The 16,170-nt window shown below is 39.1% G+C and overlaps 1 protein-coding gene across 5 annotated transcripts in view; it reads left to right on the top strand.

The window, feature by feature from the left end:
• Positions 1-273: 273 nt before the first annotated feature.
• slc41a1 (solute carrier family 41 member 1) overlaps positions 274-16,170 on the top strand; it is a 44,264-nt gene continuing 28,367 nt past the window's right edge. The window contains exons 1-3 of one of the 5 annotated variants that reach the window (XM_016675784.1): positions 274-523; positions 7,128-7,471; positions 14,108-14,215. In XM_016675784.1, coding sequence (XP_016531270.1) covers positions 7,142-7,471; positions 14,108-14,215 — 438 coding nt within the window. In that variant the 5' untranslated portion in view covers positions 274-523; positions 7,128-7,141. Of the gene's footprint in view, positions 525-3,140; positions 3,322-6,355; positions 7,472-13,830; positions 13,855-14,107; positions 14,216-16,170 lie in introns of those variants that run through there. The other 4 variants (XM_016675783.1, XM_007560906.2, XM_016675785.1 and 1 more) reach the window with 4 other exon arrangements.

Below are 16,170 nucleotides of genomic sequence, written 5' to 3'. Positions count from 1 at the left end.
AGGTGATGGCAAGTCCATTTTATTTGTATAGCATATTTGTAGCCACCATGCAATTCTTTATATGATTAGACGGAAAATAACATGGCAAACTAGGGAAAATGTGAGGTTACATTTTCTGATAAAGGTTGTGTGACCTGCTGTTGGTTATACGACGTTCGATTCAGATTGGAATGAGGAGACGACAAGTCTAGCAATCAGCTGTATTGAAACTCTGAGGTTATCTAAGCAGTTCACGGATTAGCTAGCTAGCGTTGCTATGATACCAACGGCCACTCGACGCACCATCACGCGCACGACAAACATTCCAACCACTTCGAAACGAAAGAAAGTTTCGCTTTAAAGAAGCTTTAAAACGAGCTAAAATTTCGTTTTAAAGGAGCTTTACAACGAAACTTTCTTCAAATCACGATGTAAAGAAAATATTTTACATTGCTATTGCCAGTCTGCAGGCGTTTCCGTGACGACACAAAACTAACCTGAGCGATCAAAGAAGGCGAACTCAGGCGATGGCGCTGTATTGTCAGGTATGACCCATAAAGACATGACATGAAATATTATGCTCACCCAGGATAGGAGAATATAGTTGTAAACCACCGACCATGCCCGCTGTTTCTCTGTCCCCTACTTCTCATTTCATGACTTTCTATCTCATTTGACTTTGAATCTCATAATTATCACTTAGAAAATTTAAATTATGACTATGTCTCATAAATCAGTGATTCTTGAGAATAGGGACAAAATGGGTTTAAATTTTCCCCAATTTTTAAAAAAATTATTTCTCAACCTTATGTATGCAAATATGACAAATAATGTTTTGGAAATGTAAAGATGCTAAGGTGCAGGCTCCCAGTTGCAACATTTTTTTTTTAAATTACATTTTTAATCGACTTGACCCAGAACTTTGTCATCACTATCTGACAAAATAAATATTAAATAATTTTTTAATGACCCTATTAGTGATATTTTACTCAGTTTTACAGACAAATGCTTCTCAAGAAACAAAAGAAATATTATTTAAAACAAAAAACAACAAAAAGCCCATCTGACGGAGTTGACACAGAACTGAAGGTGGTGACAAACTAGTGAGTAAAAAATACTTGATACATGTGAAGTAATGCAATTTATGTAAAATACATTAAAATGAATTGATTGCACATTTAAGTGAGATTTGTCAACAATTTCACTGAAAGAGTCACAAAAACTCTGACGGAGTTGACAAAATGCCAAACTACCTCAATTTATATGATGTTATTCTGAAAAAGGTCATATTGTAGCTCATCAGCTCCATTAAATCTTTACAGTATACTAAAATTAAGCTTTTATTTCACAAACTTTCATCAAAGTTATGTAAATTGTCAGTTATGGTGTTGACACATCATGGTTGTGACGACCAACTTAGGAATAAAACAGAAGAAAAAAACTAAAGAATAACATATGCTAACCAGAGCTAACTAGCTCTCTTAGCAAAGGAAGAGAAAGGAAGTGGTCATGGGGTCCTCATAAGTTCTGTTGCCCCCCAATAATGCCTGATTTTTTTTACATTCTTTTTATGTCTGACGGTGTTGACAAAAACTAGGGACACATTTCAATGGAGTTGGAAAATGTATAAAAATGATTTTTAATTCAATTTATTGATACTTTTATAATTATTTATATGAATACTTATACTTAATAGTCATAATATATTATCTTAGTATTCCTTTAATTGTTTTAAACTATTATAATGTATTGAGTTCTGCTCCAGGACAAGGGATTTTACAGGCACCATCCACCTACTACTATGTTTAAAATAAAAAACTATTCAGCAAACACCAGGAAAATATACATTGTTGTGCTCACATAACCCAGGTTAGTTTAGTCAGATATTTGAAACAATTTTATTTAGTGTATATTTTATTCAGATTTTGTGGTTTATCCATAGGACCTCAAGAATCACTGAAATATGACTTTAAATCTCACAAGTATTCCTTTCTATTTCATAATTATGACTTTGACTCTTATAATTGACTTTGTATCATAATTATCATGCAGAAAATCAAAATTATAATTAAATGTGACTAAATCTCATATAACTTTGTATTTCATAATTATGACTTTGAATCTCATCGTTATGATTTTGACTCTCATAATTATGACTTTCTATTTCATAATTATTTAGAAAAATTGATTTTTAGTCAGAAAACTAACTTTGTTTCTCGGAATTATCACTTAGAAAGTCGAAATTATGACTCTGTCTCATAATTATGACTATCTAAAAAAAATGACAATCTCAAAATTATGACTGAGAGTCAAAATTGTCCTGAATCCTTAATTATGACTTTCTATCTCATAATTATCACGTGTCACAGAAAGTCGAAATTATATTGAATCTCATAATTATGACTCAGTCTCATAATTGTCACTTATAAAGTCGATATTATTATCGTGAATGTCGAAATTATGACTTTGTATTTCATCATTATGATTTTGTATATCAAAATTATGACTTCTTGTTTGGCTTTTTTTGTTGGAAATGGACTGATCTTGTAATAGGACTTGTTTATTTGGTATCTACTGTTTTTACAGTAGATAACAAATTGTTTATTTAACCATTTGACGTTCTAACTTGATCTATTCAAACTATTCTCAAAACCACGATGTAGCAAAATGAATTTTACAAAAAAAAAAAAAATCTATTTTTAGGCCGGTGTCAGGCAGGTCAAAGCCTCTTGAGTCTAATTTATGTCCCATGTTTGTGGATTAGTGACTAAAGGCCGCCCGCTCTCGGTTAGAATGTTCCGAATCTGCGTGAGTGCCCATTCATTTAGTGAATGTGGGTCTATTGTTAAAATAAAACTTGGATTTGACCGTCTGGTTGTAAATTAGTCGGCTGCCATCGCGGAGTTTCCACTGGCGTTGGGACTGCGCAGTCTGATGTGCGCAGCCGAGACCAGACCAGAGGAGCCCCGGCATGTCCCACACTGCAGAGACCCGTGCTGTGGCCTCTTGGCACCCCCTTCCTGAAGTATTACGGAGGCGCATCCATGCTTCCGCGGGCGAGCGGCGCTTGGAAGGTTGGGAGGTTAGAGGGGGGGAGTGCACTGACTGGACGGGCGCAATGGGACGGGGCGCAACCTCAGCCACGAGGGAGGAAGGAAGGGAGGGAGGGATGGTTTAACTATTAGCCACCACCAAGCATTAAGACAGCTGTGCGGAGCCGGTGCCGTACATAAGGCGTGCGCAAAGCGGAGGACAGCATTCAGGCGGCCGCCCGGAGGCTTTGTGCGCACTCTGATCTTCGCTTCCCCGCTTCTTCCTCTCCGGATCGCTGATAGTTTTAAGGTAAATTTCTTTCTTGAGATCACATTTCATTCAACGGTCTGTTGAGCACAGAAAGTTTCATTTAGTGAATATTGTGTGCCGTTTTGCAAATACAAATAAAATCGGCATGTACCTTAATTATGAAGACAAATTATTGAGTGTTTTGTGAAGATAATGTTATGAGTTTTGGACCCTGCCGGTGATAGCGGCGGTGACACTGTAGCCGGGCATCACAACAGAAAGCCCCTCTGCCCCGGTAAAAACGAGCAGTTTGAACAGAACAGGAGGGCTCGGCTATTCAGCCCTTGACCAGGAGAGCACTAATTTACGCCTTTGCCATGTTGGGTTCGGGCAGCGTTGGTCCTGACTACTAAGCAGAGGATTGCTTCAGCGCGGAAAGCCAACAGGCTCTGCGCGAATGTCGTAACATGCAGCCGGAGAAAGGCTGTTCAAAGTCAGAGAGCAGTCCGCAGACAGACATTTCTGATATACGTTGTCATTTGTGGATTGATTGATTGATTGATTGATTGACGCAAAAGCGGTCTAGGTGAATGTTCGGTTTAGCTCTGAACAGGACAGATCCAAGGAAACTTCTCAGACCTTATGCCTTAAATTCATTGATATCTTCAATATCAAACTGTGTTGGTATTAGAAAAGAGTTGTATAAGTCAATATATTTTGCATTCTGATTTTTTGTTTTGTTTTTTAAAGGACACTAAAATGCCCTACAAACAATAAGGATGACAAGATTGTTATTATTTTCAAATTCTGGACAGTTTTAAAGCAATTTCTCCTGGATAACTTCACAGTAAAAAGTTTACATTTTAAAACAAGATTACAAAATGGTCCTCCTTGAAGTTCCCTCTACTCCAGGGGTTTTCAAAGTGTGGGAGAGCTAGACAGCCCCCAAGGGAGCAAATCGGCTAACGCAAAATAAAACCCCAAACATTTACCTCTAAATAAGTTTAGGGTAGAGGGGGCGGCACATGAGAACAAAAACATAAACCCAAAAAAGTAACTGCGAACATTTAGTCAACTTCACCAAGCCAATTATATGTAATCTATCCATTCATCCAGACACCAAAGGCATTGTTAGAAGTCTGTCCCAAAACTGGTATGTAAAACATGATATATAGTTACCAACATTCAGGTTGTTTGGATGATATTTGTTTAAAGTTGTTAATTTTAATACCAGGATTTGTTTTTAGATCTTGTTTTGTCAATTATTTCACTTCCATGTTAACTGAAGAGAATTCCATTGTGGAGTTTAGTTATTTTTGCAGAAATTTGTGTTTAAAACTAATTATGATCCTGAAATGGGACTACTAATTATTTTTGGCTAATGTTTTAAGGGTCCATAACAATTCGGCTGAACTACCAACGACCAATTCTTTTTATTTATTATTTTCATTTGTAGCATGGTTAGTGAAGTGCCTATGACGCCTGGGCTTATTTCTGGTCTGTGCTAATAGCATTGAATGTATTTTAAATAAATTACTTCATGTTTGTTGCACAATATGATTAATAAATGACTAAACAAACTAATTTGTAATTAATGTAAAGCATAATTAGAAATTTGATCAGGATGTAGATGGCAATTTGAAACATTACTGGTACCTGTATTTGATTTATCTGCTGATTGCTAATTGCACTTCTTCTTGCTAAACAACTGTGGTGCCTCCCGGGAGGGACACGCCCCACAGTTTGAAAAACCATGCTCTACAGTCTAAAACCTGCTGGGTTAAAACAATTCCACTCTTTTAAAAGTTTATTTTTAAGAGATTGTTAAAGTGACTTATGTCTAGTTGACAAAGATTGAAAAGAATAACGCATAACCTGGATTACTGAACTAAACTCTAATTTGGTTTAACAAGCTTTTATTTTTAGTTTGCACTGATCTTAATCATCTGAAAAAAAAATTTACTCCTTTTTTATCCTCAAAACAATTATGATGTTAGAGCTGCTTATGCGTTCAAAAATATAAAACAAAAGTAAAATAGAATGGAGCAGAAAAACCCACCTATTAAGAATGAGTGTCAATAAAATACAAAGAAAAACAAGATGCTCCAATAAGACTAAGCTCAAAACAGCATAAAATCCACTAAATATTTGATCAGGATTAGAATCAGCATTATGATCCAAACATTTAGGGTTTGAGATTTGGGATGGGCTGATAGTTGGTGGTGTTTTTCAGTTTAACCCTTGTGCGTGTGAGGACTGAGGCAAACATACGAGGACTGAAGCAAATGATACAAGTGATACGGGTGTGGGGTCGGTTGGACCCCATTTGTAAACACAAGGGTTAAACTGAAAAGCTGTTAGCTTCTTGCTGTAGCTTCTCTTAGCTGGATATAGCTACTGTAGCTTCTACTAACTACTTAAAAGGCTAACATGAATATAACCAGTGAATCAAAGTCACTAGCACCACCTCCTGGCATTAGTATTACTGTACAGCATTACTTGATCATTTCACTTACTGTTTCATCTAGTGGAAAAGGCTCAATGAAGTTTGAAAATTGAAAATGGCGGCCTCAACATACGTGGCCAAAAGTTTTGACTCGGCATTTGGTTTAATGTGACCAACCTCTGCCCCAACAGGTTAAAATTTCTAACCCAGCATTTTCTAACCCAGCATGAATATTCTTGGAGGTTTAAACCCTTTACACATACTTGGCTGTTGTCAATCCTCAAAGGAGAGGTTTCAAATGACCATATTTCAATAAGAGGTATGGTCTTCAAATACCATGTCTGGTTCTGGATGAAACTGGTTTAGTCTCAACACAACAATCCCAGAATACCAGAGATCAAAACTTGAACTACCAGAAATTCCATGTCCGACACAATGCTTCCATCAAAACAGTTGCTTGACCTTGTCACTTTTGTTTCTATTCTTATAATTATGTTAGTTTTGATTGGACTCCATTATGCGACTCAGCGCAATTATTATAAGGGATTAGGATTGGTCGGTTGACTCATGACTTTGAAAAAGAAACCTGAAATACTAATAATGTTTTTTTGAAAACTAAATAATTGATGGATATGTTCTTTCTCACAGGTGACTGGCAACTCTGGTTTGGGAGGAGCTTTTCTGCAGCTGGTAATTTGATTCTTGTACAGAAGATCTTAAAATATCCTCTTTGAAAGGCTTCCAGCTATCACGTGGCATAAAAGGAGACATTTCCAGGCTGTTGCTCCAAGCAGGATCCCACACTGATCAGTCTCTGCAGAAATCAGGCTTCTTCAGTGTTTCTTCAGCTTGTTCTGGACTTTAAAAGGCTGTTTACCATAGACTGGTGGGGGGTTAAGCAGTGAATCCCCGAGTCTGTTTTCTTTTCTCTTTTGTTTTGAACCATGATGCCTTTTCTTTTGCCGGCCCACCCCTAGCACCTTGCAGTGAATGGAGAACATACTGGTTCTGCTTCCGAAGCACCGACAGGAACACGGGCTCTGCAGAAGCACGGCTGCATGTGCCTTGCTGGACGTCTTTATCAATAGATCGATTTTCTCAAAATCTTTAGTAACAATCCATACTCCCTGTTAGCCTATTTAATGGGATAAATCAACTGGACAGATCAGGTGGAAAACCAGATCAAGCAATAAGTTCCAGTCTGACTTTCCCCCAAATATTAGCCTAAGGTACGCTTACCTTTTCTTGCTGAGTGCACTGTCTGTCTAAGGCCTCCGCATGGTACTTTGGTCAAAAGAACAAGATAAACTCCCTGACATCGAGATGTCCTCGGGGGACATTGAGATGAAGAAGGAGGGAGGTCCCCTGACCCCAACCTTCCTCAATTCTAACTGCTCTGTCCACCCGCTGATCCTCACCCGAGGCCCAGAAGAGATGAGCCCACAAACTGGAGGCGAGTTCGAGCTCACTGAGGTTACGTCTTTCACGGAAAGGATCGGTGAGACCGAGGAAAATGAGGAGAGGTCGGAGATTGTGGTGGCATTAGACTGTCGGGCCAATGCCAAAGGTCAACGAGAGGAGGATGCTCTCCTGGAGAATGCAAGCCAGAGCAACGAGAGCGACGACAACAGCATCAATCAGAGCCCTGAACCACCAGCGCCGCTCAAGGAGACCTCCATTTCCATCGGTCTTCAAGTGGTTTTTCCCTTTCTGCTGGCTGGCTTCGGAACGGTGGCAGCAGGAATGTTGCTAGACATTGTCCAAGTAAGTTACACTGCCACACTATATTCAAAAAAGTTATCATCCTAAAATAAATTAGAATTTGTTTTTACACTAGGTAAAAGACCAGATTGTGTTCTGCATGCGGTCTCTTTCCAGATACTATAGCTTTTTACCACCACTACAGATCATGTATGTTCGGTTTATTGGCCACTCTAAGCTGCCACCTTGAATGGTCCTTAAGTGTGAGAGTGTGTGGTTATCTGTAGAGTGTGTCTCTGTGTTGACAAGTGTTTTACTAGTGGCTAGCCCAGGATATACTGCGTCTTTCATCTACTTACTATTGGAAATAGGCAACGGCAACTGTAACCAAGTAAGTATAAGAGGGCATACAAAATGGATGGATGTTTAAGCTTGGAAGGATTAATTAAAAGAGTTTAATCTGATCACTGGATTATAGTAGATGATAGAAAATCTATTTTTACATTCTAACTATATCAAGTTAGACTGGATGCAACTACCCTTGCTTACAGCATGGACATCTTTTGTAACCATTGTCTTTTTAAAGTAGACAACACACACCTAGACACACAATGAGAAGGGATTGTCAGTGGAACATTATAATCACCTGGCTTCTTGAGGCATGCATCAGTCATTGCGCTTGCTGGTTTATCTAATGGCCCTCTTTAGGAGATGCTTGGGTATTTTTTCTGCTTTATGCCCATATAGCCTTCTCTCCGAGACTTGATCATGCTGGGAAACAAAGTGTTTTAATGACACATCACACAGTCTTTAGTTTGCAGTTAGATGTGCTGGGAAGGTCTTTTTATTGTGGTAGGCAGTTGGAGCTAGATCCAATCAGTTTCTCTCAAAAAACATATTTTTCTTAACCGGAAATGTCTTTGAAAAAGTGTGAGTCAAGCATTGCTTGGGCTCTTTCTGTTTGATATGTTTCAATTTTCCTGCACAGGTCAAAGTCATTTTGACAGGTCATTTTTTTTTTTAAAGTTAGCTTGTAATGCAGAAAAGCTGGAGGTGTCAGCCTGCCAGGAAACCAGTACATTGTGTACACGCATACTGATGGCAACATGGTGGACCCTCAGAGACTTAGCACAAAGAGGAGGGTGGGGGACGGAGGGGGACAGGGCAATAAAGTTTACTCTCTTTGAGCACCTGAAATGGCAGCACAGTGCAACAAAGCTAGAATCTGAGGGAAAGCAAAGTACAGTGTGGGTGTTGGGGCCTCCATTATCGTGTGGTGAGGTATACTCACTTAACCAGGAATGTGGAGATTCGAGTGCAAAAAAAAAAAAAAAAAAGTTTTCATGCTGCTTCAGCATAGGCACCATGCTGTTGGAATTTCAGAAAGAACTCACAAAGAATGTTGTCGTTTTTGACTACTTTGTCACACTTTTGTCTGCAGGCAGTCCTGCAACTAGTGTTTGTTCTGAGTTTTCCAGTGAGGCTGAAGACAACTAAAGCAACCATCCCAGTGAGTTCTGAGCATCTAGCAGCAGATCGCCTCACTCCCTAATTCCTTCCTCAAGACGCTATGAAACGCTAACTCAGCTAATCCAGCCTGCCCTTGGTGGAGGGTAAATGTCTATCTCTAAGTCTCTGTCTGACCGGTTTGGTCAGACAGCACTTCTCAGGAATTATAGTGAACTTAAACACTCCAGAGCCACAGAAATGTCAAATTCATTCATTTTCATTGACAGAGTATAGAAATTTAAGCTTTGATACACAGATGAGTATGTAGTTTTTTTGTGTGTCAAGCTTCTTTTATATGTGACTTTGGTTGCTATGACCATCCAGAGTACCTCTGGCCTCATTCCCACTGAAGGTTGGCCCCCAAAGAACAACCCTCTCTGGTATAGAAGAGGAGACTTCTGCATAGTTTTGTTTTGTGGCCTGGCAGCAACATGACCTAAAACTGTCTGTTTCTTTGTGTCTGGGCTACAAACTTCTGACTCCAGAGTCGACCAGTTTAGTTGGGCAAAAGTCAACTAACGGTAGCTTTCCTGTGGATACTAGGTGCCATGGTTAAATTAATAAATTTCAGTCACAATTATTGGTGTGGAAAAATGAAGAAAAAAAAAGAAGCAAAAAACAAAACAAAAGAACAATGCTGAACCAAGAAGTCTGACATGTTGTCGTGGTCATCTGTCTAGTCGTCTGTCTTTGGCTATAAAAGGTGGAGTTTGGTTTTGTAGCCATAAAACCCCCAAGACCAGTAAAGCCTCAAAAACAAAACTCTAAAAATAAAAGCACCAGCAAACATGAAATTCTACGTTGCGTAGGACGCTGGCCAGCCCTTTGCTTCCCATTATTTTGGTCTAACCACATCCACTTATCTGGTTTTCACTCGGCAGCCAACAGGAAACCAGAATGTGGGTTTAATTCTTCCATAGAAAAGCATCTGACCGACAGCTAGCCTCAGGGTAGTTTAGAGAAACAGAAAGGATGATGATGAACCTGTCTGGTTATTCAAATGGTGCTTGATCCTGACTTTGTAGTTCAGATTGGCCTGACAGTTGGTGTTATTGCCCAACAATCATTAACATCACCTGAGCTTTTGACTATGAAATCCTGCTGATATCAATGACTGCTTCTTGTTTAGGATGCGAGTTGCTGAGAATGGAAGGATTAGTCTGATGTCCCCAACTCTGACTAGTCCTTCACTCTGTCAAGAGTTCCTATGAATCCTTGGAAACTGATGTGCTGCCTATTTTCTATTTGTTAGATTGAACAGATCACATAAAATTTCTCTACATCTGTGATGTAAACATTTCAAATGTGAATCTTTAATCTTGTGGAACAGTTTAAAGGTCACTTTGGTGGTTTTGTACAAGACAAGGGATCCGTTGTACCTGAATTTGCAAATGTTGCCACTCCAATAATTGCTTTCAAATTTTCCCACCTCACTTTTTCTCACAAGCTAAGCAGTTATTTGTCAAAAATAATTGTCCATGTGTGATGCCTTTCTTTTGCACCTGAGCACAGTGTTGCATACCTCTGACCTTCAGAAAAAAGTGTCTTTATGCACTTTTTTCACATTTCATTGTTACAATTACAGATTTAAATGTATTTTATTTGGAATTTGATGAGCTAAGCCCAAAGTAAAATGAAAGGAAAAAAGCAGTGTGGTTTTTGAGAGTACCATCCTCAAAAGTGCATTTGTATTTTTTCCATGTTTGTGCCAGTTTTCTACATCTAGAGATTATAAAGAAATTTACACAAAATCTTTACAAAATAAACTAAGCACAGAAAGACAATACAGAATTTCCATTAGTCTTTAGATTCCTATATGATAGGGATGGGCATTTATCATGCTTATAATTTATTGTGGTACATTTCTTATCATAAGAATTTACATTTTTCTTTCACAGTATTTTCCAATTAATGATGTTTAAAACCTGTCAAACATGTAAGGATTAATATTTTCTCCACTGTTTGTTCTTTGAAATTATCAATAAACACCAATAAATTTGAAAATACTTGAAAAATATTTGAACATTTCAAGAATGTTATTTGTGTTTACACACAGTCACAATCATACAGTTGCCTATTAAAAATTTAATATTGTCACTTTTATCATTATCACAATAGTATCGCAAAATATTGTGACAAAACTTTAAGTTCATGTTGCCCACCCCTGATTAATGGACTCAAAAGACTTCTGAAGAAGATTATTATTTACTTTTGACTTTGAATTGTGAAACATTTTTGAAAACTAAAATGCTAATCATTCTTGTTCCACTTAATAATTGAGCACTACTTTTTCCAGACAAATCCAAATAAAATACAAAATCAATGCAGATCATTTAAAGGAGATGTATTATGACAAAATGTGAAGAATGTATAGTGTTTGGCACAATTTTGCAAGGCCGTGTATATTTGTCCATAAGCGTTTACTTTACTCCATCATTAATTCAAAGAACAAGAAAACGACACAGACCCCATACGGTTTATTTTCTGTGACGCTGATGGAGATGCGGTGACACCGTCACATTGCACACCCGCAGGTCTGGCTTCTCTCAGTACAGCAAGTGCAAGGATCACAAATAAAGTGGAGCCATGTTACTCAACTGGGTAACCAGACCCTCGTGGGGGTTGCATACCAGAGCTCCTATAAGTCTGTTCACAGAGGTAGTGGGTCTGTCCAGTGGAGTTCCTAGAACTGAGGGAGGGGGAGCTTGTTTGGCTCAGAGCCAATGTTCTGGGAAGACAACAACATATATCACACCGGGAGAGTCAAAGAGGGAGATGGAGGAGGTAGACAGAAGTAGATTGAGAGAGCGCTTGAGAGCGTGCGGCTGTGGAAGAAGAGAGAAGTGCTTCTAGGCTGCTGGGTCTGCAGGGGGCAGCGTGCCAAAGCCAGGGGCTGGCTGTTGGAAAGGAGCTCAGCTTGGCCTGACGACAGCTCCGAAAGAGTTTGAACCACGCCGAGGATATGGTGCCACACCTACCGCACATGCAGACACATTGACGACGCCACGTATCAGCCATGTGCATCTGCTGGGAGCAACCCCCAGGACGTGCAGAGCAACTCTACTTCGCTTTCGTTTAGCTTTCCGAGAAGGAAATCTTCTTGACGTCTGACTTTCCTTTCTTCTTCTGTTCTGTTTTAGTCTTACAGAATATTGATTGAGCTCAGAGCAAACTTGAGTGTAAGTGCAGGAGGCCCATGGGACTGGCCTCAAAGATAAGCACTTTTACTGCCTGTAGATCGATGGCATCAGCATCAGCCTTCTGGCCAGAATAGACCACAAACCTGCTATCACTGCATGAAGCCTTAATAGAGGCAGCGGCACGGCACAACTGTGACAGGCCTAGGGAGTTACAGGCAACCCAGCTCTGAAGGACTGGCCTGCAGCCAGGCAGGAGGTTATCGAGAGTCAGGCCCAGTAACATCAGCTAGAGGTTTCATTAAAAGGCCAGCCAGCAGATCGAGTCACGTTTCCTGACACATGCTTGACAAAATTTATGATCCTCACAATCTAACACAACTAAGCTGTCTTATATATTTAGCTGTCCAAGTCTGTAGCTTTTTTTCTCATACATATGATCTGGTTGGAGTAATGTATACAGAAAAATATGAATTCCTTCTAAGGTTTGGAGTATGCAAGAAAGCTTATACAATGCTTGTGGAGTAATGTCAGTAACACGTTGCTGACATCTATTCTAATCGGACCACTTTTTTCAGTAATGAGTAATTAACGCATTACTATTTCAAATCCAGTAATCAGATTAAAGTTTCTTATCCAAATCACTGCATTACTGTGTGTTACTATTTTCTTTTGTAATTTAATTTTATTTCCTCTGTGCGTCTTGGGGCGTGATCGCCGTTTCTATGTGATGGCATCAGCAGCGACAGAAATGTAAACAATGGAGAGATGCATATTTTGTTGCTGGAAAAACGGGAACTATTTTAAGTTTCCGTCGACATGTATGATTTTTATAAGTGGCTTTGGGCTTGTTTTTTTGTTTTTTTTCGAAAGTTGCTTGCAAATTTAAAGCGTCACGTGTTAGAGCTTGTTTTTGAACGTAAAGTTGCTCATTTGAGCTTGAAAATAAGAAGAGCCAAATAATAAGCCCCACATGTTGCCTGACATCCAGGTAATTTTAGTCAGGCTCACCCTGTCCATCATTTCCTGAATTATCTGTCCCGCTGTGTCTTTGTTAATGTCAAGGCAATATTTGCTGTGAATCGAGCTTTGCATTGATGATAGTTATGCAGGAGTTAACCAAGGCTGAGGACATCACAGGTTTTACATCCTGATTTGACTATACCTTCACAGTCTGTTCACCACCTCCACATCCTCCACCATGGACTGGTCACTAGCAACACAGACACAAACAGGATATACATGTGTGCATGCACACACTCATACCTATACATAGACCAGTTAACCTGACAGTCATGTTTTGGACTGTGGGAGGAAGTTGGAGTAACTGGAGAGGCCCCCCCGAAGTACCAAGGCTGGGATTCAAACTCAGGACCCTGTTGTTGCATCATCATCCAGTCAGTGAAAAAATACTGCTAAACCTGTATAATGGATTTGGCTGGCACTGTCTGATTCACAAGTAGGCTTAGTAAAGTAGCTATTGTTAGCTGAGAGACTTTAGCTCAAACTGCCAAAGAAGTCAATGGTAGTTCTGATGAAAAGGTGTCAGAATACAGAGTACATGACTGTACATTCCATTGCATATTGAGCTTCATATTGGCAGACCAGTAGGATTCCTATGCTAACCCCTATCTGCCTATGAAACCCTGAAAATGGTTGGCCTCATCTGAAGAATCAATTTTTTTTTTGACATGATGTGTATGGCTGGGTTCATGTGTGTTCGCTTCCCTAGGAAACACATGGCAACAGGATATATTATGAAGAAAAAAAGGCCACACTGCCTGCATTCTTCGTGCTGAGGTCGGTGAATGTTGATTGGTGCTGACAATGTAACATATGGTTTAACAGTTAGATAAAGTTAGAATCAAGTTGTCAGACTCATTGCAACAAAAACCTTTGTGCAAACAAGGTCTCACGTCAGTTTTTCAAGTCACTATATGCATATGCTCCATCAGATGTTTTGTTTAACTGAATCAATTTAATCTGTTTTAAAGAATAGAATCATTTGAACCAGAATGGTCATAACAAATGTACATATCTGTGGTCTTTGCAGCACTGGACGGTGTTCACAGAGGTGTCGGAAGTCTTCATCCTTGTTCCTGCATTGTTGGGGCTAAAAGGGAACTTGGAGATGACGCTGGCCTCCAGGCTTTCAACAGCGGTAAGAACATCAGCATATTTTATTCCACTACATGTTACTGAAAGTTCCCGACCCCATTTAGGGACAAGGGTGTACAGAAAATGGATGGGTGGGTGGTTACTGAAAGCTAACCAAAAAACCAAAACCTGCTGCCTATCATCGCTCAAATGATTTGGGTCTCCAGATATTTGGATTTGTTGAGCTGAAGCCACACATTTCTCTCCTGAAGTTACCCATTCTCTCATTTTTAGAACCATTAAAGTTAATTGTTCCTGGGTCAGTGGCCTCTTTGTTGAAAAGTAGATTTCTGAACTGCATTCTTTACCTCATGGTCTCTGACCTTGTGCGGCATCGTCTTGCTATGCAAGACTGAGCTAAGGTGGGGATGGGGGTTGGGGAGGGGGGCAAAATAACTGTTATTCACATTTGTGAACATTCTTTGACTTAACCTGAACCAAACGTAGGAATCAAGCTAAAAAAAACTGAATCAAATTTCTCATATTTGACTTCCACAGTTTGCCTTGTTGGTATTGCTCTGGACAACACTGAACATTGTTCAGTTCAGATCTGGTGAACTGGTTACATTAAGAGGTTATAAACAGCAAAGTTAACTAGTTTTAAATTCAGCTATAAGTTGTTGTAGTTCATATTTTAGAGAAGTTCTGGTAAAGAGTCTTTATACAATAATAACAAAAAAGATTATTACCAAATGTAGCTAAGTATTAGCAGGAGTTGTTGTCATAAAAGTAGTTTATCTAGAAACAGCTAAAAACTTTTTATGTGTCATTGCACAACAATAAATGATGGTATTCAAAGCAACGCCACTCGATATCTTAATTAGTACCAAGTCAATCATATGTCTTTCTTTTTTTGTGAGGACTCTCTAAAGGAAGACAAGAAGTATTGCGGGATAGACAACAACATGCCACTGTTTCAAGTGCCTTCACTTGACAGGAAGGCTCTATGGTCAGATCTCAGCCGTGGCCTTTGTTGGGTGGAGTTTTTATGTTTTCACTGAGCGTGAGTGGGTTTTCTCTGATTCCTCCCACAATCCAGAAAACCACAGCTGACTCTATGTTGGTCATGCAGTGGAATGGGGAATCCGGAGACAGTGCCCAATTTAACCCAAACAGGATTGGGAAGTGGGTACAGAAAAAAAGGATGGATAGAAGAGGCTAAAGGTAATGGTTCTTTTTGGGGACCGTCTTGATCTGATTTCATTTTTCACTCAACATAATTGACTAATTATTGTTCAACATTCTGAGCTGTGGAATATTTGGGTTATGATTTCATTCATTTTTTTCCCAGTATTTCACTCCATTTAATGTCATAAATGATTGATATTTTTATATTGACCTGTCTATCGAGCAATAGATCAGTAGCTTTATTGTACAAAAACTAAAAGTAACAAACAGAACACGCACAGTTCCAAATGAAATAAACTAACCAAATTCAAAACCACTATTATTTTTTATTTACTTCAAGTGTCATGGTGTTAACATGGCCATAAAAAATAACATTGAAAAAAAAAGAAAAAGATGTTCAAATGCACCAGAACAGGACCAGAGTGGAGTGGAGACCACTACAGAAGCAGAAATTGAACTGTAGCATATGGCATTCTGGGTAAATACAACCAAAACAAACACGCAAGGGTAGCACTAGTGGGGTAAATGGCTTGTGGTCTTTTGGTTCGTCGTTGGTCGTTTTGGTTGGTCGTTTTGGTTGGTCGTTTGTTTGGTTTGACGCAGTGTGGTGTGAATGAGAACTGTAGCAAGTGAAAATGTAGCAAATGCTACAAATTTGGTCTCCAGCTAAACTGAATCTACCGTACCTTTAGGTGTGAGGACACCCTAAGACATTTCGTTTAAGCTTATTAACATTATGGCTTCCTACTGTAAAACATATTTCTTCTCATTTGGCCTGACCTCAACAAATCCATGCCACTTTAGCAATATTATCTTACCATTTATCTGGAA

The sequence above is a fragment of the Poecilia formosa genome, unplaced genomic scaffold (assembly GCF_000485575.1).
Source record: "Poecilia formosa unplaced genomic scaffold, Poecilia_formosa-5.1.2 Scaffold121, whole genome shotgun sequence".
Taxonomy (NCBI): Eukaryota; Metazoa; Chordata; class Actinopteri; order Cyprinodontiformes; family Poeciliidae; genus Poecilia; species Poecilia formosa.
The sequence above is the reverse complement of the archived record's forward strand: the minus strand, read 5'-3'. Positions and strand labels throughout refer to the sequence as shown.